Here is a 26,196-nt window from a genome sequence, read left to right on the forward strand (position 1 = left end):
TCTAAAACTGTGGGAAGGGTTTAGTAAGGGGTGTGGGAGACCTGTGACAGGATTGAACGCCCTTGAGGCGAGCCCGTGCCGCCACCGAGGCTTTCAAAGTGTTACTAAACGGATTTAACGTGGACTAGTTTTACAATTTCCAACCCGGGAGGACCCTCAGGGACGGGGAGGGGCACCCCCTCAGACCGCCATGGCCGCACGGGGCACGCCGGGACTTGTAGTCCATCCATCGGACGTGACGGGGCGGGCGCGCCCTCCCATTGGCCGCTGCCCGCGCGAGGGCGCGCGGCGGAAGTGTCGCGGGCCCGGCACGTGGGGCCGTTGGGCGGCGGCTTTGAACGGGCGGCGGGGCCGGGCCGGGCCATGGAGTCGGCGGCGGGCGGGCAGCGGGCGCTGCTGCGGCAGGTCGGGGACAAGGGCAGTGCTCTGGGACCGCTCCCCTCACGCTGCGCTCCTTTCAGGCGCTGGGCTGGCGGGTGGCGGCTAGCCCCGGTCCCCCCTTATAGCTGTCTTCCCTCAGGCGCTGGGTTGGCGGGAGGTGCCCGTCTCCTTCGGTCCCCTCACGCTGCGCTCCCCTCAGGCGCTGGGCTGCCGGGTCCTGGACCCCCCGTCCCCCCGCTCCCCTCACGCTGTCTCCCCGCAGGTGCTGGGCTGGCGAGTGGCCGCCGCTGTCACCTGGTCCGTGGTGCTTCTGCCTGTGTGCACAGCGGCCTTCATCGTCCTCAGCGGCCTCGACCTGCTCCACCCGGTGCGCTGGATCTCGAGTACGTGCCCGTCCGTGTTTTCCTGATTTTACACTCGCGTATTTGTGTTTGTGTCTTTGTCTCCACTCTGTGTTGTCTTGGGCTCGGTCCCAGATAACGGGAGCTGACAGTCATACCGTGTTACACTTGCGCTTTGTGTCCTGAATGGTCTTTAAACTTTGAAGTGTTTCTGTGTTGCTTAAAACCACACCGCCCATAGTCCTCCCTAGGCACGAATAAGTGTTGCAAGTTCACGTCCCTCACAGAAAGAAACCTGGGGTAAGTGGCTTATTTGTCTGTTCCGAGTAGTCAGACACACTTCCCCTTCCACTCTGTGGAGCTGCTGTTTCCATAAAGAGCTTCAGTTTCCTCTGTGGTACATGGAATCACAAGTGAAATTCCTGAGGCAGCCATTCCCCATGATGAGAATAACTTTCACTTGAGTACACACACCAAAAATTGAGAGATGTTTAGCTGGGAGCTTGAGACCTGTGATCACTGAGCTGCTCCAGGCAGAGAGACTTGATTTCTTTCCCCCTTTGCTGCTTTTGGGGTTTTGTATTTTCAATCTGTAAGGAATTTCTTCCCTTTTTAGCATTGCTGGATGGCTGCAACTTTTATTGAATGAAGGGAATCTGCTTTATATGAGCCATAGTTTAATTCACTTAGAAAGCTTTTTTTTTTAAACAAAACTCTGAGTGTTCAGTTCTGAGAAAACCACTTACAAGGGTGTAAAATATTTTCTGTGAAGTTTAAATGTGGTTTTATGCAGAAATGTGCATCTGTGCAGATCTAGTGGGATTAGGGAGTCCATTGACCATTACTCCCCTTTAAGCTCTCACTGGATTATTGCTGATTTACTTAATGTGCCACTGCTGCATTACTGCAATCCCCTGAACTATAATGTTTTCTATTTTTTTAGATTCTTTCAATGATTTGTATACTTCCTACGTCATCTTTTGTATCCTCCTCATGTCTGTGGTGCTAATTGTAATCAGCATCTTCAATGTTGAATTTTATGCAGGTGGGTTGTGTAAACTGCAGAACTGTCTTTTATACTCTAATTAAATAGGATGACCATTTAAAGACATTTGGGCTTACATTCAATGTATTTAATGTTGGTGGATTAGATTTCCTTTTAAACTAATATAGAGAATATGCAAAGCTTATTTTTGAGTAAATCATCCCAAATTCCCATTTACCTCATGGCTGAGACACTTAGCTGAACCATCTCATTGATTTCTTTATAATTTAGTGACTGATCCCAACTGTGAAAAGTTCTTTGGTGACAATGGTGGTTTTTTCATTTTTTTTAAATGAAAGGTTTTATTAGTAAGAAGTGAAAATTCGTTTTCTGCTTTATTTACAGTTGTGCCATCGATACCATGCTCTCGATTAGCACTGATAGGAAAAATTATTCACCCTCAGCAAGTCATCCATTCTTTTGTTCATGCTGTAATGGGAATGCTGGTGGCTTGGTGTGCTACAGTTATGACAAAAGGCAGGTTCAAGTTTCTTGCTGTGTCCTGCACGCCTTCAGAAAGGTAACTGTGTGTGTGTGTTAAAGATAAACAAAGAATTTTTATTATAAAATATATTTACTGATAATTTCTTTCAAAAAATCTCTAGAATTTGGGTACTCTCAAAAATAAGTAATTCTATGTTGATTTTCTTTATTAAAGGACAGAAAATACCACCTTTTTTAAGTGTTACAGTGCATAGAGAAATAACTGGACCAGAAAAACTAAATTGCCAGGATTCTTAGTGGAAAGTTGAATGGTGACAAATTGGTTGTCACTTGAATTAGGTCTTGGTCTTATGGTTAACGGGACATACTTCATAAATACTGGAAGCATCCTAAATGCATAAAATACAAAAACAGGTGGTGGGATTCCTGCTTTAGGAAAAACTTACTGAGATACCATCACATGTACTGATTAGGAAAGCAAAATCAGACTTCTCATTTGAACTTCCTAAGGCTTGAATGAGTTTATTTGTTTTGAACTCAGAATTAATTCTCAGTTTTCTGTTGTAGCCTAGATGATGCTACTCCTCAGATGTGCCTAAATGAGTATCACCTCTTCTTTCTACTTTCTGGAACTTTCTTGGGATACAGTTATAGCCTTTTCTATCTTATCAACAATATGAATTATTTGCCATTTCCAATCATACAGGTAAGAGGTTTAAACATTTTTGTCAAAGGACATGTCTAAGTAAAACAGTGATCAGAAAAAAGCCTGGATAGTTTGTATATCTGTGGCAGTAGGAGTGGTCTGTGGGCAGGCTCTCACTGACAGATGAAGTGTGCACTCAGCTTTAAATGCCAGCAGTGCTCATCTTCCTCCTTCCTGCTCAGCTCCCTTCAAATGAACACAAAAATTGGGATGCTGTGACTGGAATATTTAGACTTCGACTCATCTGATGCATGTTAAAAGCTGGCTAAGGTGGCAGGTGAACTACAGGAAAGAGACAACGTACACTGGATACCAACTGGAGGCAACTGGATATCAACTCCTTGAACTGATAACAAGGGTCACCTAAAAGCTGAGACTCTTGAGACTTTAAAAATAAAGAAAGGCATATTATCAGTTGTAACTGGGTACCAACTCAGTTCAAGTCTAAATAGCATATTTAATCTTGCTTAAAGCTCAATATCTAAAGCTGTTCCATGTTTGTAGTGCTATGGAAACTGAAATTCCATCAATTCCTTTAGAGGGGACAGTCCCGCAGAAGCAACCTGTACCATTGTGAAACATCATCTTAAAAAATACTTATTCTGTTGCTGTAGCCTCACAGCAGCCATTAACTTTGCCTCATTTGCAGATTTACACAGTCCAGCCAACTTGGCAAGAGGTGTCTTTAAACAAGGTTGCTTGTATTAGTGAAAAACATTTATTCTGCATTATGCTGAGCATTGAGTTTATCAGCAAACCAGACATCATTTTGGCAATGCTGCAGATGTAGTATTTTTAAAAAATCTATTATTTGAATATTGTTAATTCTCCTTTTTTTTTTAATGTAACTTAGCCAAGGAAAGAATGAAATAACTTTGGTTTAATTTGCATGGTTTCATTTTCAAGGTTTTGTTTGTCAGCTGGGTTGCTTTAGTCATTTGGAAAGAAATATAATTTATTTGCATCAGTGTTAGGTTGGTTTCTCTCCTTGGAGGATTACTGACTCTGAAACTCATGTTTGTCTAAATTTCCCCTATAATTTAATTGAACATTTAGAATCTAAATGAAATCTAGTAGATGAAATATGTATTCTTCGGGTTTTTTTCCTTTATTTTGCATTAGAGTTTATAGTGTCTTCCCTTGTGTATAGAGTCAATTTACTCCATCCTCCATTTTCTACTGCTACAAGTACGAAAAAGGATGAGAACTAGAGATGCAGGAAAGATTGGGAGAATAAATAGTCTGGAATTGCCTTAAACTAATTTTTTAACTCATCTAGACTTCAATACTAAACTTTTACTTGTTTGTTTTTAGCAATACAAGTATCTACGTTTCAGAAGATCTTTGCCTCTCCTGATCAAACACAGTTGTGTGGAATCATTATATTTTGTTAGAAACTTCTTTGTTGCATATTACTTTTTTGGTATGTGTTCCTGAAGTTCTCTCTCTTTTTTTTTTCTTTTTATTCCTGTATTTGGAAAACTTTAATCAGTCAGGCCTGTTATGCTATTTTGCAGCCTTTCAGGTAACTTGCTGAAGACACTTAGACTTGTTTAAACAGAGAGATCTAACACCTCTGTAAGACAGGAGGAAAAGGCACAGGGTTTGTGCAGCAATATTTGTAGGATGGCAGTTCTTAGAGCCCCACAGAAGTCTGTTTAGCATAAGAGAAATGTCTCTTTCCAAAGAGATGAACACCTTCTATAAGAATTTATTGTCTGGCTGATACATGATAAGAAGGTGACAGTGTTCTAGGGAAAAGGGAGTGGGGAATAATACGTTTCTACCCTGAAGTCTGTTTGATCACTGTGTTACTGTCTCTGGTGATCTCTTCTGTGCAGGAAATCTCATTGTAGGCAGCAGTGAAATAACCTGTAATTGCTTGTAAATGGAGCAACCAAATTCTGATCAGCTGGTGGTTTACAATTTACATCAAAACCTGATGCCTTGGGCCACTCTGTACATACCTGTCCTGATTTGTGCAAAGAGGTTATAAATCTGAAAACAGTGCAATTGAAAAAAAGGTTTTGTCTGTAATTTATATTCCCTTTTTTCTTTAAATATCCGGAAATATATATAGATTAATAAACATCTCCATGCCTTGGGACTGCTCCCTTCATTGCTTGGCATTGGAAGTGTAGTGTCACAGAGCTGAACCTGACACACCAGCAGTGGGCATGACTTCACCACATGTAATGTTGCTATGTTTTCCCTAATTTTTTAGGTAAGAAATAGCACTTTGGCTTTATTCTCAAGTGCCCTATATATTTTTTGGAGGGAGCTGGGGAGACAAAGGCAGTATGGCTCCCTCCCACATGAAAATGGCATTTTGTCTTTAAAAAAAATCTCTGCTGATAAAGATGTTTGCATCGGACTTCTAAAAATAAGGAATTCTTTATGTTATGGTTGTAATTATCCCCCTAAACAATGTCAAAATATGCAAGAATTATTTCCACTTTATTTACATCAGGAGATAAATTAGAAGTATGGTGGTTCTATGTCAGTTTCCATTAAGTCTTTAAAAGCACTTTGCTGCTGCCGGAGCTGTAGTGAAAATTAGTATTAAACTACTATTAACTCTCTTTTGTGAGTGAGAAAACACAATTAACTCAGTGCTGAGAAGCTGGCAATAAAAGAGAAGGTCTACATCTCTGTGTATAGTTGCTGGCCTGAAGCCTTTTTTTCATTCTCTTGTTTCTATTTCTTGAAAAAAACCAAAAACCCCAAAGGCAGATTGTTTCCTTGTCCACGTGTGTTACAAGACCAGTCTCTTGTCTCTGCCTTAATTCTGTTTTTGTCTTCTTTTTGGCCTGTTGTGTGTGTGTGCTGCAGTGTCACATTTGTTTCAGTGTTTCTTTTTGATTCCGTAGGTTATATCCCAAAGGTATGGATATGTACCACAATGGATCTTCATATAGACAGGTAGGTAGGACATTGTGCTGGAAGCTTGGAATGCTGCTGACAGCTCCCTTTGCTGAGGAGGTGCAGCTTAGCAGCTGCCTCTTGGTAGCAGGACTTGGTTCCTTGCCTTCCCACACAAAACATGGGGAGCGTTGGGTGCTTCTGAAGTGGATCCAAAAGGAACCAAAAACCCTTTGTGGGAACCATCTTGTCATTAAGATAGTAATTAAGAAATCCTCTGTTTATTCCATCTCTATAAGTCTCTAAAGTATTAGAAAGGCTAATCTCTCCGAATTGCTTGTATGTGTTGTACCTGCTTTTCTGTGGTGTTTTTTTGGTGGGGCATCTTTATTTTTATATGGCTCTTGTTTGTTTTAAAATAGGGAAACTGGAGTCTTAACACCTTAATTGACTAAAACTGTAATCATTATTACTTATTTCATATTTCTTTTCCTTAATTTCATTAATTTGTCTGAACTTTATTTCATCAGTTACTGAAAAATCAAAGAACTGGTATCTCAAACATATTTAAGAAATTGTTTTTGCAAAAAGAAAAAATACAACTTTATTCCTGTAGTTGTTGTTGCTGCTGTAACAGCTTACTGCAAACATCTTCCAAAATAAAACTACTAAAATACTTGTATCTTCTTGGTTTTGTCTCCAGTAAATTGCATCCTCTTGACACTCTGAGTGGCTTATTGGATCTCTCCTTGTTTTACCATACCTGGTTGAGTGGTGTGTTTCTTCTGATGACCTGGTACATTGCATGGCTGCTCTTCAAAATCTATGCTACAGAGGTTAGTACTTGTGACAGTGCTAAAGGTAGAACATTGGTGTTGCACAGACAATACTTTCTTTCAAAAGCAGTTTTACTAGGAAATAATTTATTGTGAGTTGAATTTTCACAGCATGCACTGCAGACAGTAACTGATAACCCAACAGTCAAGACAGGCCTGGGCATTAACTGACTTTCCCTTTCTCCTTAGAGCAAGACAAGCTAAGAAAACAATAAACTGTTTCCCACAAGCTGAGCTCTAGAAAGCTCAAATTTAAGCAAACCCTCAAAGTACAGAGTTCTCCAGAGCAGAAACATGTTAATCTAATTAGGTCTGCATATTAAAATAGACTTCAAGAAACCGTGGGAATTAAGACATTTGTGCTTTTTCATTCAACCATAAAGTTACAAATTAAAAGGGCTAAAAAAAGACCATTTAAATATATGAGACCCCGATTGAAGGGGGGGAGGAGAAAGGAAAAGTCTTGCCAACAAAGATTTGACTGATCTTTGTTTACAAATACAGATATTTCTTTGTAAGAATACAGAGGAAAAAAAGTCCAACTTTTTTTTCAGTGAAAGCTTGACTAGACTGCAGATAAATAGGGGGAAAAAAGTGAGGTTTAAGTCCTGCATCAATGTATTAGTGCAAAGCACTCATGGAGGAAAATGGTATACAGTGCTGTTGGGATGTTAGCTTTAAAAAGGTCTAAGCATAAGAACAGCTCTGAAGTGTTTCAAAGGATAATAATGGAAGCACCAGTGAACACTGTCGCTGTCTGTAATTGTTCTATTGCTTATAGAACTGTGGAAGACAAAAATATCCATCTGGGAAGGTATAAAATGGACCTTGCCCTTTTGACTGTTGAACAAAACATTTGTTTATTCACACGATTTTATTTTTTTAATGAGCTAAAAAAATTCCAGAGTTGTTTGTAAGTATTTGCATAATGTTAACCGAAGTAATGAAAGAAATTTAGTCTACTTAAAGTCCATTTATTAACACTTTGAAAGCAATTGCTACCTCAAATTTAAATTTTGCAGTTGGAAACAGAGGAGAATAAAGCTATGGGTGTGTAAGATGAGTGCAGTAACATAAAACTAACAGTTAATCTGTGCCCAAAGTGAACCATGTTAAATAGAGTTAAAAACTTGTGATGTTTGATACAATTCAAGCACTGCTATTCACATTTTAAATGTTATAGCCACAGGAATTCTATTAAAACACAGGACATGAAAATTATGATGATAAAAATAAGAATTTTTTAGCTTATCAGTGGAACAGTGCAAAAGAAAAATTTTAAAAATCTTTTCTTATTTGGTAAAAGAGCTCTTAGTTCTTCACCAGAGTGGTTACCCAGGTCAAGACAGACTTTACAGTTCAGGTTTCAGTCTTGTTTTGGAAGATGGTATCACTAGTTTTTCACAGGTATGTGGTTGGAGGAATTTCTTTCATAATGATATGATGCACCTAGCTATGTATTCTATGGGTACATGGAAGGTATTTTAAGATAAAAATATCTGAATTTTTTCTGAGATTTTTCAATTTTAAACATAAGGAGTAAAGTCTTTTTATTACATGTTAGAAGTTCCAGGTCAGTTTACAGTGAGTTGAAGCAGTGGATTATGTGCTTTTGTAGCTCATCATTCACCTGACAAGTAACAGCTCAGGTGGGTTTTTCATAAGGTTTTCTTGTGTTTTCCTCTGTATGACATAACTTCTGATATTTATATTTAGACTCATCATTTTCCTGTCCAGCCAACATTTGCTGAGGAGACAGACCAGTGCCTGCCAAAAATCTTAAACAGCAATCCTCCCCTCCTTATAAAGGTAATTGAGCTCCCACCATCTTCCCTGTTGGCTGTGTGCTGAGATGTTTGTCAGAGCACTCAGTCACATCCTCCTGGTACCAGTTCTGTTAACTGAGGTGCCAGTTCCTTCAAAAGCTGCCCCAGAACATTCACAAAGGCTGTTACACTTAATGGTGAAAATTTGTTTAGTAGTGACATCTGCTGGTGCTCACCATGCTGTTACTGTAAGGATTCATTTAGTTAGAGGGAAAGATCTGTTTGCAACAGAAGTGTATTGGTGTGTACAGTGAGTAAAGAAAAGGAATTTTGGTCTATGGTAATCATTAATAGGACTTACTGATTATAATACTTGGAAATGGAAGGCCTCATATAAGAAGTATTATGTAAATAAAGATAAGATTATTCTCCTGCACACGCAAAATCCACATTTACCGATAGTACAGATTTCTGGTAAGGCTGGAGATACAATAGGTTGGAATGCCTTTTTAAGCTTAGCTGCATTATCAGAGGATGTGTGGAGAAGAGTTGAGTACAGCACAATTTATAATCTCAGATGTTACTAAAAATGTCTAATTTATGATAGGGTCTTGCATATGGTGCACGTTAATTATCACATGAAAAAGAATGTTAGGTTGGTCCCGTTAAGGCACTGACCCTAAAGCTGTAGGTGAGCTCTGGTTTGCAAAAACAGTTATTTCCTTAGACTTTTTTGTGTCTTGGGCTCCTTCTACCTGAGCTGCTGAGATAAAAAATAGTGTTAGATCTACTTGAATTCCAAAGAATTGACATATCAGTAAAGTTCTCTGAAGCTCTTACCAACTCGGCAGCCACATCCAGAGTGGTTCTAGGGATTTGCCTCCCTTCTTTTTCTGTTTCATGGCTGGTTTTAGTCTGTGTGAACTCATTCTTTGGTAGGGATTGATTTTGTATGGATAACTCCATACTTTTTTAAGGAAATACACTGGACTTTGCATGCACTAAAACATTTTCCTCTGTTGTTAGTTTTTAGCCTTACAAGACTTGATGTTACTTTCCCAGTACTCCCCTGTTCGACGACAGGAAGTCTTTAGCCTTAGTCAACCAGGTAATTACAAAAACTATTTCGTGTTGATTCTTTTCCTTTTTCAAAAATTGTTAGTCAAATGCTTTTATAAGTTATGCAATTTTGTGAGGCCTCATCCCTTGTGGTGCCTTTTCCAAAAGAACACTTAATTATCTATATTCGTATTGTTTCATCTACTAAACTCAAACAATTGTGGTGTCTGATTTAAATGACAGCCATGAGGATATACAGGTTTAGGATATTGAAAGCAGGGCCGTCTTCACACCACCAGTCAAATAGTCCAGATTGGATATTCCAGCAGATGTGTATGAAAGCTGAATGTTGAGGTGTGAGTGAGGGGAAATCAGGCACAAATAGTGAGTCACCCCTGGAGCCATGACAGCAAACACTGGCTGTAATTTCAATTAGTACACAGGCCCTTTGCTATATTCAAAGATATGGCAGAGAAGGTCAATTAAAACTGTTTAGAAGCCTTCAGGAACTTTTTGTAACACCTTATCAGGAATTCTAGTGTTTGTACTGCTTCAGACCTGTTTGCCATCCCCATTGATATTACTTTGTTCATTTTAACTGTTCAGTGATTTCAGGTCAGATGGGCTGAACTGCCTGTTTCCTGCTTGCTTAGCAGGTTCCACTGAAGTCTTTTTAGAGTTATCCATTGATAGGAGGATGGAATCTGTCCATGTTTTCATCTTCCTCTCAGTACAAACAAGCTGTCACAGTGGAAATGCCCTGTGGCGTTTTACAAATGGAGTAGTACTGTCACTGTGAAGCTCCTGCTGAGAGCACATGGGCACTGTCAGAACAGATACAAGAGGAGCAGCTGGGCTAAACATTCCTTTTTGTGTGCATATGTCAGGTGGGCACCCACACAACTGGACTGCAATATCAAGGGAGTGTTTGAGTCTTCTGAGTGATCTGACCCAGAGGCTGATCGCACAGCAGGAAGCTGCAGCAGCAAACGGGAGAGCAAAGCAGCCAGTGGGGGAGCTGAAAGTACCTCCACAGACTCCAGGTGAGGAAATGCTCATGAAGGTTTGTAAAGCATGAAAGTACAGATAGATACATGGGTACATTAGTTTTAGTTAAGCTCTACGAGGAAAATGAGTCACAGGAATTTCTGGAAATAAATGCAAGCAAAAAAGATTCTCCCCCAATTTCATTTTAGGTATTCTTGTTGAGATAACCTCAAAATAACTAGAAAGCTTGGAAAAAATATGTTTACTCAGTTTGTTTACAAACTTGCCAAGAGATGCTTTTTAATTTGCATAACTGCTCTTATGATTAGTTTAAGATGGTAAAATTAGGGTTTTTTTATGTTTGTGTGATTCACTAATATCACCGTAGAATAAGAAAAGCCTAGTCTGACTCCTGAGCTGTGTGCAGCCTCCAAGCATTTTGGATGTTTTACCTGCCAGACTTGGCCATCATTCCTGGCAGCAGAGCTGTGTTAGCACAAGGCTGCCAGGTAATGAAATCCCTTAGCAGGCAGTGCTCTGGGAACAGCAGGGACTGTTGGTATGTCAGAGGTGAATTTCTTCTGATGCTGCTATTCCTTGGATTTTGAGACAGACATGCCTTTTTTTACATACCATACTTGCCAAAGACTTGTCACTCTTCTATATGTAGCCTTTTCTCTAGTACTTAACCCTAATAGCCCACTTTATGTGGATCTATATCAGGGTGTAGTAATGGTGGCTAGCAAAAGGAGAAAAATAAATTCACAAGGATCCTTCTCATTACTTGCTGTTCTCAAACTGTTGAACTTGGAAAACACTCCATGCTTATGCTGATGTACTTCTTTGCAAGACCACAGTGGTAACAATATCCTATAATAAAAGCTCTGATGATACAGAAGTTGTTGAAATAGCAGTGAGATAACAAACCTGTCTCTTATTTCATCTGTGCCAGCCTGTTGTCTCCATGCAGTGTGTTCTTTGTCATTAGGAGCTGTTGGGACAGAAGACGTGTCTTTCCAGTCACAGAGGTCTAACATTGTTCTCAGAGCCACCATGTCTCCACTGGTTAAACCGTCCCTAATGCCTCTGAAGACATCTCCTGGGTCTGACATTGGTTCACCCTTCAGCTCACCTGCTGTAAATTGCAAGAAGGGAGTTATGGATCTAAATTCCTCTTGGCATGGACCGCTCCAAAGTCCCCTTGTTATGAGAAGGGGACCAAAGCTGTGGACATCAGTTTCAGGTAGAGATTTTTCCACAGCACTGTCTTATAGCCATAAGTGTAGTAGCCATGTCAATGGAGAGCTGTATTGTGAGGACTAAAGTGACAGCAACCAGTTTTTCTGAAGATACTGTATTTTTTTTCTTGTAGATCATCAAATGAATGGTTCCCACCATGAGTCCTTCCCAGTGCTCTCTGCTGCAAAAGCTGGCAGCGAGGCAGTACAGCCCAAATTTATTTACACATGGCTTCAGAACAAGCAAGAACAGGTAGAGTAAAACTGCAGTATATACGGGGTGCACCTTGAGTATTCTTTGGAAGAATTTCCCATTTTATGGAATGAATACTTCCTTCTCCGCTTAGCTTACATAACACAGATCCTTCCCTCCCCCTACCCCTCAATGCCTCTATACTGTGTGAAGCTGGTAGGATTGAGGAGGGCCAACTGTGCATACCTTACATAAATACAGATCATAAGTTTAATCTTTTGTTTCTTTTCAGATAAAAAACTTCTTGTCCAGACGGGCACTGATAATGTATTTCTTCAGTAAGGTAAGGGTGATCCTGTGTTTGGGACTGAGCAGCAGGGACTAGAAATGCAGGACCACATGGGCTCTGCTGTGGCCTTTTGTACCTTGTCATAGAGTAAGGATTCTAAAACCTGTATTTTCATCTAAGGTTTTCCAAAGTACAACTTTGTACTTACTGTGAGTTTCATAGCAGGATTATCCCATACCTGTCTGTTCTGAGGGGAAGGACAGGACCCTATGGAATGTGTAATACCTTAGTGAAACCTGCAGGTTTGGTGTTATTATTTATAAAGTGCACTCACAACATTTTGGTTTCTTCTCAGCACCCAGAAGCCTCCATCCAGGCTGTCTTCTCTGATGCCCAAATGCATATCTGGGCTTTGGAAGGTAAGCAGTTTCCAGGTGATCCACTCTGTTGATTCATGGAAAACTTTCTGGGCCTCTGTGCTTTATAAATATAACAATAAAAGTCTTTGAAACACTTTTGACAAAATCCCAACTGCATTTCAGACACCAGACACCATTAGGCTAAAGTCTAATTCACTTGTTAGTTTTGAGATCCCATCTGAGATCTCTTACTTTATGTTCTGTAGAGATCCCTAAACTTATTTCTTTTGCTTCTCCCTGATGTGAAGCCATGTATTACTTTTTACATTTTCCCACCAATAGATTTATGACTTCTTTTTACAGCAGCTTTTCTGACTAAAGGCTCTGAGTGTTTCTCTGTTAATCAGGGAATTGAGGGAGGCACTCAGGTCGTAACTTAGCAAATAAACAGAAAAAGATGATCTGCAGAGAATCAGAACAATGACAGTATGTGGTTGCACTTTGGGATTTTCTTGTTTCTTGTGGAAAAAGGGAGCCAATGTGTTTTTAAAAATTTATTTAATATATAATCTCTCTTGCTTTATCAACCTCAAGCTATAATACACTTGTAAAACCAGTGACCGATTTAGTCCTTGAGCCAAAGCTGAGGTAACTGTCAGCTGGCTGCAGCAAGTCCTGAAGAGCTCTACCACACTCACAGATTCTTCAGGCAATGCCATGATCTTTGTTACTGAATTCTCAACCTTTGAAGTATTAATTAGAGCAAAAGTCTTTGTTGTTTGGGTTTTTTTAAAGGTCTGTCTCACTTGGTAGCAGCCTCCTTCACTGAAGACCAGTTTGGAGTTGTCCAAACTACACTGCCAGCTATCCTGAATACTTTACTGACTCTTCAGGAGGTAAAACTGTTAACTTTTCCTTACTGCAGGACAAGTTTAGGAGGAGTCTTGTTAATTTTACATTATGACCTTGCTGAGTAGTCATAACATTCAAGTTGTTGCCACTGAAACAGCTCTTTTGCAGTTAATCTGAACAAAACAGCTGGTTGTCACTGTGTGCACTATGAAACAGCTGAATAAAAACCTTGTTTGTTTTTTAAAATGTAGAAGGAGAAAGCATGGAATGTTTCAAAATAAAAAATGGTACTGTGTGCTTATTTCAGGGATGCAGCAATTATACTACTATATTTTATGCAGAGTTAGGACTGTATTTGGCTGTACACAATTCCTCGTGCAACATGGAGCACTTGGAGACATTGCAAATCACAGGAGATAAGATCTGTATGATGTTCTCTTTCAAAATACTAAGACATTACCCTCAAGTCACTGATGTTTGTTCAATGTGTATTTTTAAAAATCCAGATTTATCTCCAAGGCTATGCATGTCCTATTGACATAATCATTTTACACTGCCCTAATGGACATTCTTGGAAAGAATTTGGAGGTTATTAAAGTTTTTCAGTGCAAGTCATCTATTCCAAGAACAGGCACAAGGGGGAAAAAAAAAGCCAATACCCTTGTTTCTAAAAGAAACAAGTCATAATATAGGACAGAATTGTGTTTCTACTGCAGCATGTGCTGTGCTTGGCAGTTAAGACTAGTAACAGAGAATCTTGGTTCTGTGTTCCTGTTGATGGCTGGGAAACAATCAATCTCCAAAACATTCTTGTGTGTCTTGGTGGAATTTCCAAATGTGCACTTTTTTTGCTCTATTTGACACAAACGTGTCAAATGGCTACATTATGAAATAATTGAACAGATGACCTGTTTTTTCATTTATGTTTTTCTCAATCAGGTTGTAGACAGACATTTCAAACTGCCACATGTTTCTAGCAAGCCCCCCCGGGTCTCAGGGAGTCTGGTGGACACATCCTACAAAACACTACGGTTTGCACTTAGAGCATCTCTGAAGACAGCACTGTACAGGATAACTACTGTCTTTGGAGAACACTTAAAGTAAGAAATTCCTCATGATTGCTTGCTTGTTAAATTTAGTTTAATTAATGTTATTGTAGAACCTGTGAGAAAGGAAGTTTGGGGAAAAAAAATCTCTTAAGGTCATTATTTTAACGTGGTATTTTAGTACTTTTTTGATTTGTGGAACCTTAAAAAGTTCTTGTGTAGATATATGGTCCCGCTTAGAAATTTATTATTCATAGATTTCTGGGTAATTTTTCTTAGTGACTTTTCATGAACTCTTTAGAAGCAGTTCATGAATACCACTCATTTAATAAATCTGAGCTGCTGAAAAGAAAATAAATCAAGTAGAGACAATTGTTCTGTAGGGAGAGAATCCTATGAAGGGTCCAAATGGAATTCCCTTGCTGCCTGGTCACCCAAAGGCTCTTTCTCAGCTACTGTCACAGCAGCCAGACTTTCATACTTGACCTCTGAATATGTGGGACTGAAATTTCCTGCAGCATCTGCCCATCTCCCTGTGGGCATGAAACGTCCCTCAGTTTGGAAGTGCTCGATATACAGGAGAGATCATTTTAAGAGATTCTCACCTAAGTCATCCTTGCAAGTTAATCAGTTGCTCTGTGTATTTAAAGGTAAGTAAATGGACAAGGTTTCCTGGGACAAGTGTCTTTTAGTAGTAGGATGAGAATTGACAGTTTTAAGGGTTAATACATTGCTTTGTCTTGGAACATAGGTTTTTCATACAGCTGGGTTTTCTGAAATTTAGCTTCAGTGTAATTGATTTCAATGTATACTCAATTTTGGCATGAGACTATTTTTGTGGTGTATTACACTTAATGTAAAATGTTCTGCTTTTGTTTTCAGTGCAGTGCAAGTGTCTACAGAACATAAGAAAAGACTTCAGCAATTCTTGGAATACAAAGAATAAATAACAGATTTTGATGCAGCTACGGTTGGGTTTTTCCAAGACTCTTGCTAAGAAGAAAGTGAGACTAATGAGTCTTTTTATTTTGGCTTTTTGGAAAAGCATATGGAAGTACAAGTTGCAGAACAAAACTTTTAGAAGTGTAGAAGAGCTCTTAGGGGTTTGGATCATCTTTTGTATAATAAAACTTGTAAAATTCATCTTGCCTTCTTTTAATGTCACAAATGAGAAAGTGCCAGTTCTTCTTTTAGGTAAGGCTGTGACATTTGAGATTACCAGAGTTACTTTGACACTCAGATCTTTCATTATTTTTCACACTGTGTTCTTTCCCTACCCTTTTCTGTTAAAGGGCTGAGCAGAGATTTACATAGATACTTAGTGTGCTTAAGTGCTTCATAAATTTAGTTGATAACACTTTTAGTGCAGATCAAGTGTGTAGTTTAAGAGTAGGAAACAGATGTGCCCAGGAATAAAACATGCTGCTCTTCTGTAAGCTGGAAATACCCCTTCAGAGTAGAACAGTGTGCAGAAAGGCATTCTTAACACACAAATACTGCTTGAAAACTTAAAGATTTTATCTTTAAGGTGACCTAGGAAACTTAAGTTCTGATCTATGCTGAAACATACAGGAAACATTACTGCATTTAGTAAAACTCCCAAGCAACGATACTGTGAATTAAAGTTTAGATCAACAGCTTTCTGTTCAGGGGATAGGAAGGATGTTTGCAGCATATCCAAATTTTTTAAAATAGCATATATTACTGGTAGATTCTGGTGAAAAATATTACTTTTTTAAAGCATTTTTAAAAGCTTTTTATCTGAAAACCTGTCCCAAATAATTTGAAAATTAACTACTTGGTTTTTAAACAGACTCCAGTTCCAGTGATAGCTACACTAGAAAATGTGTATGTGGAGTATGAAGGTGAGAACAGTAAGCTAAATGGTCTTGCAAATGAATTTAATGTGATAAGGGGAAACAATAGTATAATTTTCTTTCCATTCTCTTCAGTGCTGTTAGTCTTATGGGTTTTGTTGTGGTGGTGTTTTTTTTTATAGAGGACCCAAGACCTGAAGATGGCCCTGGTGTCAGTTATGATGATGTGATAAAATGATCAGCTCATAGTGAGTGGCTGTGTAGTAATAACCCTTTAGGGTAAAAGAGAAAACCCCAAATCTCCAATGAGACCTGCATATTGCTTTCTTCAGTAGAGACAGGTAATTTTCTTGTACTGCAGACACTGCAGGTGTTAGGTTTGATAGTGGAAATGAGAACTGTATTGTTCTTTTTGCATTGAGATGGCTCACAGCAAACACACAAGGTGATGGATAGCCTTCCACTATGTTTAAAGGTTAAGCACAAAGTCTCTTAAAGCTTTGACAAGCTCAACTTCTATCACAGGTTTGATTATTATTTCAAAGCCTTTTGCCTGCCTGACTTATTAAATAATTTAATTTGCTTATTTTCTGGCATTGCAATGTGCACCTGGAGTTCAATGGTGCTTTAGCTGATACCTCAGGTGTAACTGTTGACTCAAATACTGCAGCTGAAAGTTTCCATGAAATTTTATCAGACTTTTAAACAGGTTCAATATTATTGCTGTGGTATCTTCTGCAGCACTCCCACAACTATAAGCTGCAAGGTGTAATTAACAGTGTTAAGAGTTGTCAGCAGCAGGCTTAAAATGGAGATGACTTTTTTGATGCCAAAGTGGTTGAGGTCTGTCCTCCTCGTGTTGCAACAGAGATTTGCACATGACATCTGCTAATGTGTGTGTGATTCATGGCATTCTCTGAATGGCAGAAGAGCTTTCAAAAGCTGATTGCTTTGTGGTTTCTTTAAAAGCTCCAATTCTTAAAGAGCTGAAGTCTTTTTTTTTTTTAAGCCTTTACTTAAAAGTGCATCTTTCAATTCATCAGCATGAGCTACTGTTAAGTGTACGGGAATATAAAGTTAGGTGGTGCCCTCTGAATACACAGTAACTGGCTCACACAACACAAACAGGGATAACATTCTAGTTTTGGTTTTGGGAATAATTATAATCCCCTGGCAAACTGCTGGTGTTTCAAATCCTTTTGTATACTTCTGTCTTAATATACAAAGAATCAGCCTGTGAAGCCTCTGTGAGGTAAGGGAAGAGTCTCTTGAGTTCAGTTCTGCATTCTGGGTAATGAGGAAAAAAATACAGCCTTTTTACTGCTGGTTTCTATGGAACTGCTGTTAAACTGAATCCCTCAAGCCTGATAATGTTTCTCATCTGTTTAATCATCTCAAAGCTGAACTGCACCTTGTTGCTGGATTGCTTGCTGCATGCACAAGTGAAACAGCATTCTGGCAACCTTGTGAACAACCTGCCTCTCCCACAGGTCAGCTGCATTCAAGAGTACCTAAAATTATTTCCACTGCAGCTATGGAGAGGTACAAGGTTGATGGTTCAGACCTCTGTTCCTGCTACAATGGAGTAATTAAATAAAGGCTTTAGCTCTTAAGCAGTGTTATGTCTGAAAAAAAAAACTTATATCCTGCTTAGTTTTCTGAGATAGAGCTTTGGAATTCAGCCTGTGGGTGGACAAATGCCCTGATCCTTGGAGCTGGTGCACGCTGCTGTATCCACAGGAGCCAGGCCGGACTCGCTCCCTCAATTGGAGCATTCTGCCACTTTGGAGACCTGTCCCTGTGCCAGTGGTGGCTCCGGGCCTGAATGCCCCCTTGAAATGAAGTGGTTTCGATTCTGTTGCTTTTGCTGTGAACAGAGGCTGCATTGTGTGTGCTGCGCTCGGTGTCCTCGGGCCTGGAGCAGCCATCTTCCCACCTGCCACAGACCTACGGCTCTGAGGGCATCCAGCTGCAGCCGTGGAAGTACCAGCCTCTTGATGATGAATTTTCTGGTATCTGTTCAGTCACAGGCAAGTGGTGCAGCCTGAGGGCTATGTGCATGCCAGACCTCCCCAGCTCCTGCCAGTGGCCACCTCTGGGATGGGAGCTCTGCCTGGGGGGAGCGCCTGATGCTCTGAGGGGTTGGGTGTACGTGACTGCATATGAGGTGGCTCCAGGAGCACCCTTGGCTGTGGAGAAGCTTCTTGCCATGTGCAGTGCTGTCCCCTTTCCCCAGGGTATGAATGGTGGCAGCTTGCAGTGCTTTCCCTGTACAAGCAGGTGTATTGCAGCTGCAGGGCTTCACCTGCCCATGGCAGCCATGCTCCCACTTCTCTCATCACCACCTACAAAGATGCAATAAAAAACAAAGGTCTGTGTGGAATCATCCCGGACACTCCTCAATACCCACATACCTTCTACCCTGTGGTCTTTGATATTTTCCATCACCAGTATGGTGTTCATGTATTTGCTGTGTGGATCAAATGCATTTGGGTGCTGTAGACAAAGCTGGAATGTGGTTTGCCAGGCTCTGGTGTTGTAAGGGGATGTTCTCACATTAGAATGTTGCTTTCCCTTGCTGCAGACTGGTGGAGATTTGCATCGGGCAGATTGGCTTTGGACAAACCTGTTGTATAAACAAATGGTGCAGGTCCCTGTGTCTGAGAAAGAACAACACCTGCTGATTTCAGAAAACAAAAAGTAATCTAGAGAAGACCTCACCTTCCTGTCCTTGCAAAAATCTCGGGACTACAATAGAACTAGTCATGCAGGAGACAGATGAACATGGTATTCTGGAGCCTGCCATGAGAACAAAACACAAATTCAAGTAGGAATAGTTCCCTGGTTAGCCTGCTGGATCCTCTAGCTGATTCTTTGAATAGGTGGTGGTGTGGTACAAGAGTTCCCTCTTTTTTTCTTTTTCTATTTTTTATCCCCCTAAAGAGTCAGTTCCTACAGTCAGAATTTCAGAGAAAACTATGGCCTAAGCACATGTATGTACTCATGCAACCATCAAAGAACTGGTGCTGAGTGTACTGTAGGTTCCTCTCCCACTCCTGCCCAAAATGCACAAAAAATTCCAGGCTTTGCCTTTCACTTCTTGAATAACTCAACTTTAAATCTGACTACTAAAACACAGGGCTGGGGTGGGCTGTTGTATTTAACTGCATCTTGTCTGAAAAGGTATAACAAGAGCCCTGGAGGAAATTTTGAAGGTATTGGGAGCGGGATTGTATAGCTTTCTGTGAATCAAAGATTGCTGAGAGTTATGTGTAAGCATCATTCTCCTCTCAGCTCAGCAAGTTCCAGTTTTAGGCTTACTAACGTTAGAAGTTTCAGCTCAAGAGACAGGCTGGGTGCCTGTCTCCAGGGCAAGCTTTGAGGACCAGGAAGATGGGGCAGCAGCTTTGTAAACCACTGGGTTCCCTGTCTATTCACGGGCAGAGGTCACTGCTCAGAGCAGGTCTGGGGAAGCACTGGGCTGTGAACCTTGTCAGTGGTGGTACAAAGTTTTGGGTTGAGCACAGGGCTGCAGCTCAAACCTGGGTAGTGACGGGCTGTTGTCTTTGCAGATGTTGGCAGTCAGTTCTGAGAAGGCTTTGTCAGCAACCACAGAGTGTTGCAGGAAGAGAAAGTCCACTCTTGTGGTTAGTGCAAACTGAACACTGCCAGGTAAATTGGTTTGTCCTTTCTGTGCCTTGCACAGAGATCCTGTGCCACACTTGAGCTCTTCACAGGTGGCTACTTTGCAAGTCTCCCAGATTCCGCATGCTCTGTTTGGAACACCGAAGGTTGAGTTTGATGGAACCGGAAACGAGTTTTACCACAGACAAGGATGGGAAAAGCTAAATGGAGTGAGGGGTAAGGGAAGCAGTTAGTCTTTGTCACAAGTTTAGCACTCAAACTGAAGATTTTGGCTTCTGGGCCTCTGTTGTAAATTGAAGCTTAGCCTAACCCCACCCTCTCTCACCTCCAGCGATGATAACAAAACATTTGTATCCAAAATCAGTAGGCTGCTGCAGTGATGGACACCAAAAAATGCCCTGGAGTAAATGAACTGTATTCTGTGCAGGGCTTGGCTGATGTGCAGTAAATACATTCCATGTGTGGCCCAGACACTGTGCCAATGAAGAGAAAACAGAAAGAAGAGTGGCTAGCTGCTCATTCAGCAATCACTGTCTCCAGTGCATTGAATATATGGAGCCCCAGGCAAAAAAACTGGGGGCCATGTTATAGCACCAGTTCTGTAACTCATTTAGAGTAGGCATGAGATGAGTTTGTACCAGCAATTCTAGTCCTGGCATGTCCCAGTGCCAAGGATTAGATTTTACAAACTGAACTTGCCTCAGTTGTGCTGTTTTGGGGAGGGGTTGTTTATCTGCCTTTTTATGACTGAAGTTTATTTTACTACCTGTGTTCTGTAGACATGGTGTGAGAAGGGATTTATTTATAGATTGATGCAGAGAAACAGTAGAGATGAATGTCTGAGGAGGGTAACTGCAGGTGTAACAACCACATCCTGAATGGAGGCTGTTTGGACCCTTTTCTAGATGTATTTTCCTCAAAGTTGACTAGAATGATCTGTCAGTTAACTGGGGAGGCAGGAGGGATCTGTAGTGTTACAGTGGCTTTGGGAGATGCTGGTCATTTTTTGCAGTCTCTGCAAGACAAAGGGGGATTCAAGATTACTGTATGGTTTTCCCAAAATATACCATTGAAAAGAGGCTTGTTTATAAAAGATAAGTCAGAGTGATCTGAGGAATTTCTTTTTTCTAACTATAAGAGCCATAAACAAATCTGTAAGTTATGAGGCAATAGTTAAGTACGTTGCTAGATAATGTGTGGTCAGTTTGACCCTGCTGCCTCAATTTAGGAGGTCATTTTCAAACCACTATAAAAAAGGGCTTTGTGCTGCCTTAAAGGGATATGGGCAATATCTAAGAAACGGGCATACTCATAGACACAATCCCTTTGGCTCAGTTTTTGTTTGGTTGCTTCTCTTTTACTATCTGTAGTGCAGTAAATTAAAACAAAAACAAGTCTGGACTTGGCATGCCTTTGTAAAAAAATGTTTTGTGTGAATTGACAGCTAGTTTGTGACCAGATTATTTATAAGAAAGTTTGTTATTCTCCTACCAAAGAGCCTGTTTTGCCCTATATTAAGAGAATACTTATGGTAACACCTCCCACCTCTGTCTGCACTGCAGCAGTTACACAAAGTTCTTACAATTTCAATTGTGTCTCTTTAAAATTTCATTTTGTTGCCTGCTAGAGTAGAAGATTTCAATATATGAATTAGAGATTAACACTTCACTTCTGCTTGTTTGCTCTGCACAGCTCACCTTACCTGTATCCGTTCTGCTTCATTCCTCTCCTCCCACAGAACTGCTGGGGGAACTGGAGGTTTCAGCTGCTCCAAGTTTCTCGAAGATCCGGTTTGTGACGACACACAGTGCAGCAGCCAGTTACAGCCATGGGTTCCTGGCAAAGGTAAAGAGCACACTGGGAAGGCTGGATTTGGTGAACTGGAGTCCCCTTCATGCAATGTTCTTTCCCCCCTCCTGTGTGTTCAGCTCTCCAGGCGGGACAGCTGTGCCTCTGCCTGTGCAGCTGTGAACACAGAGCCAAGAGGCTGCCTGTCTGCAAAAGCACCTGTAGACCCTGTGAACACTGGTGTGGCACTGACCTGATCATGGTTGGTGTCATCAGGGAAAAACTGATGCATGAAACTTTTGTAAACTTGTTCTCCTTACCGGTACAATTTCACCCCAGCCTGAGCTCACCTTAGTCTACTACCCGTTTTCTCTTTCTTTTGGTCACCAACTAGGGGTGAATGGGCAGATGGGCAAGTCTCTGGTTACTTATCAAGTGGGTGTCCTACCCTTGTGACCTAGTCAGAGGATGTTCAGGCAAGCAGTTGCATTCTTCTGGATGTTCTTTATACCAAATTGCAACCTCACCTTTGATAATTGATTTGAAATGAAGCAAGTCCCAGGGACTAGCTTCAGGGACTGAAGATGGTCTGTCTGCCTCAGCTGGAAGGTCTGCTTTGGTGATGGTGACTTCACTAACAAAGGAAAGAGAAAACTGGGCTAACTGTGACAACCAGGAATGTTGAATAAGAAGGCTAATACGGGGAAATCTTTCCCTCATTCTCCTAAAGGGAGAGTATTGCTGTCTTGGAGAGAGAGGCCAATGACTGGTTTTCACAAGGACACAAAGAGAGGAGACACCCATCTATTTATTTCATGGATGTAGTGACAACATTGGGTGAATCAGTGTTTGCTGTACAGCTCGTGCATTCAGCAAAGTCATGGTGACCCAGGGCATAAAACAGTCTTCGCAGCCATGATTGCACTTGCTTGGCCTTTGTTCCAGAACCAAAACATATGAAGTGTCTTCTGATTCAGCAGGAAGAGAAAGGGGACTGCTTAACTCTTCCACTAGTACAGTTATTCAAGAAGCACTTGCTTCTTCCAGCACTTGTTCCTTCCACCTCTGTGGATTTGCCAGAGGAGCCAAATCACTGCTTTGGAACAGCTGTAGGAGTCAAGTCTCTATCAGACACATCCAGGTCTGGAGGAAGATTTCCATCCACCACCAGTTTCTCTTGCTCAGACCCAGGGATGGGCATCCCCAGGTGCACAGTCCCAGCAAAGACAGGGGCAGCTGCCAAATGCCTCACTCGAACCTGAGGAAACGGTGGTGAGAATCCGTGGGGCCTCATTTCCTATGGGAGCAATGTGGGTACCTGCAGCCTGAGCCATGAGGTCTCCATCTCTGGGAGATGACCTGCCACGGGGAAATTCATCTCGCTGTGAGGGGCCTTCACCCTATATGCTGTTGGAGATTGGAACTCTGATGTGCTTCAGTCCAAAGCCTTCCTGGCTTTTAGAGGGTGCCCAAAACACTGAGGAGGCTCCGTGCCCGTTCCTGCCCGCGGAGCAGCCCAGCCCTGGGCGATTGCTGAGCCAGTGGCGGCACCTGCCGGTATTTTGCGGAATATTCTGGATATTGGTAATGGTGAAAAAAAGAAATAAGCAGTGGTTCAGACAGCCTCAGGTAGAAAATGCAGAGTGATGTGGGTTAACGAGCTGTCCTCTTTCCTGCCTGCTGTGGGAAGATCCCTAACTACAAAAGAAAATCCCTCTAGGAAGGTACCCAATATATTCAAAACTACCTGTTTTCTAGGAAAACCCCTCCAGTTCAGATATTTGGGCAGTGTGTATCAATATAGCTGTAATAATTTGAACAAGATGAGCCCGTGTCCAAGATCCATCTCAACACTATTTTCTTCCTGCACTGGAAGCAGCAGGATTACCTTGGTTACGCTGTGTTCTGGAATAATATTTCCTTTAGTAAATTTTACTGCCTCTTCACATCAACTGAGGTTTAGACTGTTGCCACAGTGTTTTTGTGTCTTAAATAATTACTGCTTCTGGTAGCGCTGCCAGGTGCCTTTGGCATTTCCAAATTGAAGAGAAAGAACAGCTCGGTCCTGATAGCCCCAGGGACAGATGGGACTGGGGAATGGGGGATGTAGGTTAGCAGAGCACTGAGACATGGCTGTAGAGTACAACCACGCAGAGTGACAATATACACTGAAAATTTTTACACTGGTGATATCTTGGGGATCTATAAAAACATTCAAATTCAGTATTTGTGCCACCTACTTGATATTTAGTTTTCTATAGACTTAAGGTGAAGATTTCTCCCTTTTTGCAGCTTCTTATTCTCACTGAGATATTCTGAGGGGATTTACCCATTTTTAACCACATTTGACAGAGAGCTATTAACAGTTTAAGATATGACCTTGTAGAAAAAAAAGACCCTATTACTGCCACTGTTGAAGAAAAAGGCTGACAAGCTCCTTTGGTAGACCTCAGGGCATCCACACTGGGCAGGAATGAGGAGAGGTATTGCAAATGAGAGTCATTAGTACTGGTGCTCCCAGAACTGCTTGTTCCATCTCAAGATCTTGTGTCTTTTATGGAGAGTTGCTTCCCTCCCACTAAATCCACAACACTCATAGCGTTTGCCAAGAAAAAGTCATGCCTTCCTGTCCTGACCGTTCCTGTACTCTGCAGGGTGAAAGATGTTATTAAGGGTCTGGATAATACTGTGAGTAAGGCATTCTGTGCAGCATCTGTGCTACAAGAAGATGAAGATCTTTTGTCTCACTGCGGGATGCTCCTCAGGAGGGGTGTAGCAAGACGCCAGTTCAGTAGCTGTCCCTCCTCCTTGTGCTAAATCTCCCAAGCCTCTCCTTTAGGTTTGCTGTGAACAAGCAGGATTTCCAGCCAGCCGTCTGTCTGATTTACACCCATATAAATCAGGGCTGACTCCGAGTCACTGCTATCCTTGAGCTGTCCTGGTGTGTTACAGACCTGCTGTGCTGCACCTGTGCTGACAGCAGCATGGAGGGCAGCAGGGTGCAGACACCCCCGAGCCAGAAAAGTGTGGGCTGGTAAAGCTCGCTGGTGCAAAGCTGCACATCGTGGCTCAGCCTGCATTTGCTTGGAACCAGGCCCAAGCTAATAAACCCAACTAGATTGCTTCCAGACCCGAGCTGGCCCAGGAGGAGCCAGCGCAAATGTCACTGTGCTGTGGTGCTTGCTCTGAGCTAGTTTAATTGTCTCTGCTGGCATGGACCAGCTCCTGCACCTGTAGGGCAGGAAGTGAGTGATGCATGGCCACTTTTTACAGAAGCACTGAGTGCACCTGGAACTGCGTCATCAGGGAGATGTCTTGGCCAGGTTGTACCCACCTCTGACCCATCTCATGCTTCCCGGGCCCAGTCCCTTGGCAAGGCTTTGCTCTCTCCCGCTGCTTCTCCATGACACGCTGCAGCGGCTGTGGCTTTCGCACACGAGTTGTTTATAAGGCGCTGCCGGCGGCTCCGCGGCGGGGAGGCTGGTGGTGCCCACGCGGTTGTGTGCCCGGGGCCGGGACCGCCGGACCCGTGAGCAGAGTATCTGGGGTCAGCAACCCCACACCCGCGGGCAGAGAGGAAGGGACCAGGCCTATGGCAGCAGGGCAGCGGGAAGGGAAATCACGGACCTCTCGGGAGGCAAGTGTACGAGCACAGGGAGCTCTCCCCGCCGGGGCGGGCACTGGGAAGGTGCGGGGCCCGGTGCGCAGGGAGCGCTCACTCTCTGCCACCGCCCGCGCCAAGCACGGTGTGCCCTCGCACCCCCTGCCCTGCTCCGTGAGGGGCGGCCGGGCTGGGCCCGCGGGCGGACCCCGCTGTCAAAGCCCCGAGGGGCGGCCCCGGCGGCACAGCCCTCCCCCTGCCCGCCCCAGCTGGCCCCGCCGCCGCGCCAGGGTAATGGCCCGGGCCGCCTGCGCTCTGGCAGCCGGCCCTGCGGCGGGGGAGCGGGGCTGAGCCCATGCGCCCGGCGCGGCGGCGGAACCCGGCGGGCAGCGCGTCCCCCCGGGCGGCCCCTCCCAGGTAGGAGCGCGGGGGCGCGGCTGTCACCGCGCCCGCCCGGGCTCTCCCCCTCCCTCCCTGCGGGGCCGGTGACCCGGGGGCCGCGGCGAGCCCGGCGGTGGCGAACCCGCCCTGCCGCCGCAGCGTCCGCCGTTGCCGGGGCGGCCGCTGTTCGGATGCCTCAGCTGAAAGGCACCGGCCTCCGCACAGCCCGCCCGTGTGCCGGACCCCCTCCCCGCCCCTCCGGCCGCGCTCGCCTTCCCGGGAGCGGCTCCGAGCAGCCCGGCGGTGTTGCCTAGAGAGGGAGCGAAGCCGACGCGCGGCGCCGGCCGCCCCGTCCCTCACAGACGAGCCGCCGCCGGGGTCCGAGCGCGCCGGGTCTTCACCGTCCGGCCGGTGTGCGTGAGAGAGAGAGCGGGCGGGGGCTGAGGCGGGCGGGCTGCGGGGCTGAGGGCTGCGGGGTGCGGGCTGAGCCCGTCGCCGCACGGGCGGCGGTTACCGGCCGTTGGCGGCGCGGGGCTGAGGCGGGAGGCGGCGAGGGGTGA

The 26,196-nt window shown here is 43.1% G+C and overlaps 3 protein-coding genes across 7 annotated transcripts in view; 2 read left to right on the forward strand and 1 right to left on the reverse strand.

The window, feature by feature from the left end:
- Nucleotides 1–190: 190 nt before the first annotated feature.
- Nucleotides 191–15,547, forward strand: NDC1 (NDC1 transmembrane nucleoporin). Its single transcript, XM_027699009.1, is given in 19 exon segments — nucleotides 191–343; nucleotides 346–405; nucleotides 644–764; nucleotides 1,666–1,767; nucleotides 2,113–2,287; nucleotides 2,779–2,917; nucleotides 4,232–4,340; nucleotides 5,788–5,839; nucleotides 6,483–6,615; nucleotides 8,332–8,424; nucleotides 9,408–9,489; nucleotides 10,328–10,483; nucleotides 11,416–11,670; nucleotides 11,800–11,918; nucleotides 12,151–12,201; nucleotides 12,503–12,566; nucleotides 13,302–13,402; nucleotides 14,298–14,458; nucleotides 15,287–15,547. Coding segments are annotated over 19 exon segments (2,190 nt in total). The 3' UTR covers nucleotides 15,351–15,547.
- LOC113975220 lies at nucleotides 15,410–26,120 on the reverse strand. Of its 2 annotated transcripts, none has more exons than XM_027699022.1 (5): nucleotides 24,989–26,120; nucleotides 21,569–21,702; nucleotides 20,192–20,237; nucleotides 18,636–18,893; nucleotides 15,410–18,566 (listed from the first exon to the last, which is right to left on the reverse strand). In XM_027699022.1, the coding sequence occupies exons 1-5, from the start codon at nucleotides 25,002–25,004 to the stop codon at nucleotides 18,523–18,525; spliced, it is 498 nt and encodes a 165-aa protein (XP_027554823.1). In that variant the 5' UTR covers nucleotides 25,005–26,120; the 3' UTR covers nucleotides 15,410–18,522. The 2 variants fall into 2 exon arrangements, with proteins under 2 accessions (XP_027554823.1, XP_027554822.1); XM_027699021.1 differs by having other exon boundaries at nucleotides 20,192–20,345.
- GLIS1 (GLIS family zinc finger 1) overlaps nucleotides 16,463–26,196 on the forward strand; it is a 191,462-nt gene continuing 181,728 nt past the window's right edge. Inside the window, exons 1-3 of one of the 4 annotated variants that reach the window (XM_027699016.1) lie at nucleotides 16,513–16,562; nucleotides 17,622–17,711; nucleotides 21,605–21,711. The gene's annotated coding sequence lies outside the window, so the exon portion shown is untranslated. Of the gene's footprint in view, nucleotides 16,563–17,621; nucleotides 17,712–21,604; nucleotides 21,712–25,979; nucleotides 26,050–26,196 lie in introns of those variants that run through there. The other 3 variants (XM_027699012.1, XM_027699014.1, XM_027699015.1) reach the window with 3 other exon arrangements.

The sequence above is a fragment of the Neopelma chrysocephalum genome, unplaced genomic scaffold, assembly GCF_003984885.1.
Source record: "Neopelma chrysocephalum unplaced genomic scaffold, ASM398488v2 Primary Assembly neopelma1_135, whole genome shotgun sequence".
Classification (NCBI taxonomy): Eukaryota; Metazoa; Chordata; class Aves; order Passeriformes; family Pipridae; genus Neopelma; species Neopelma chrysocephalum.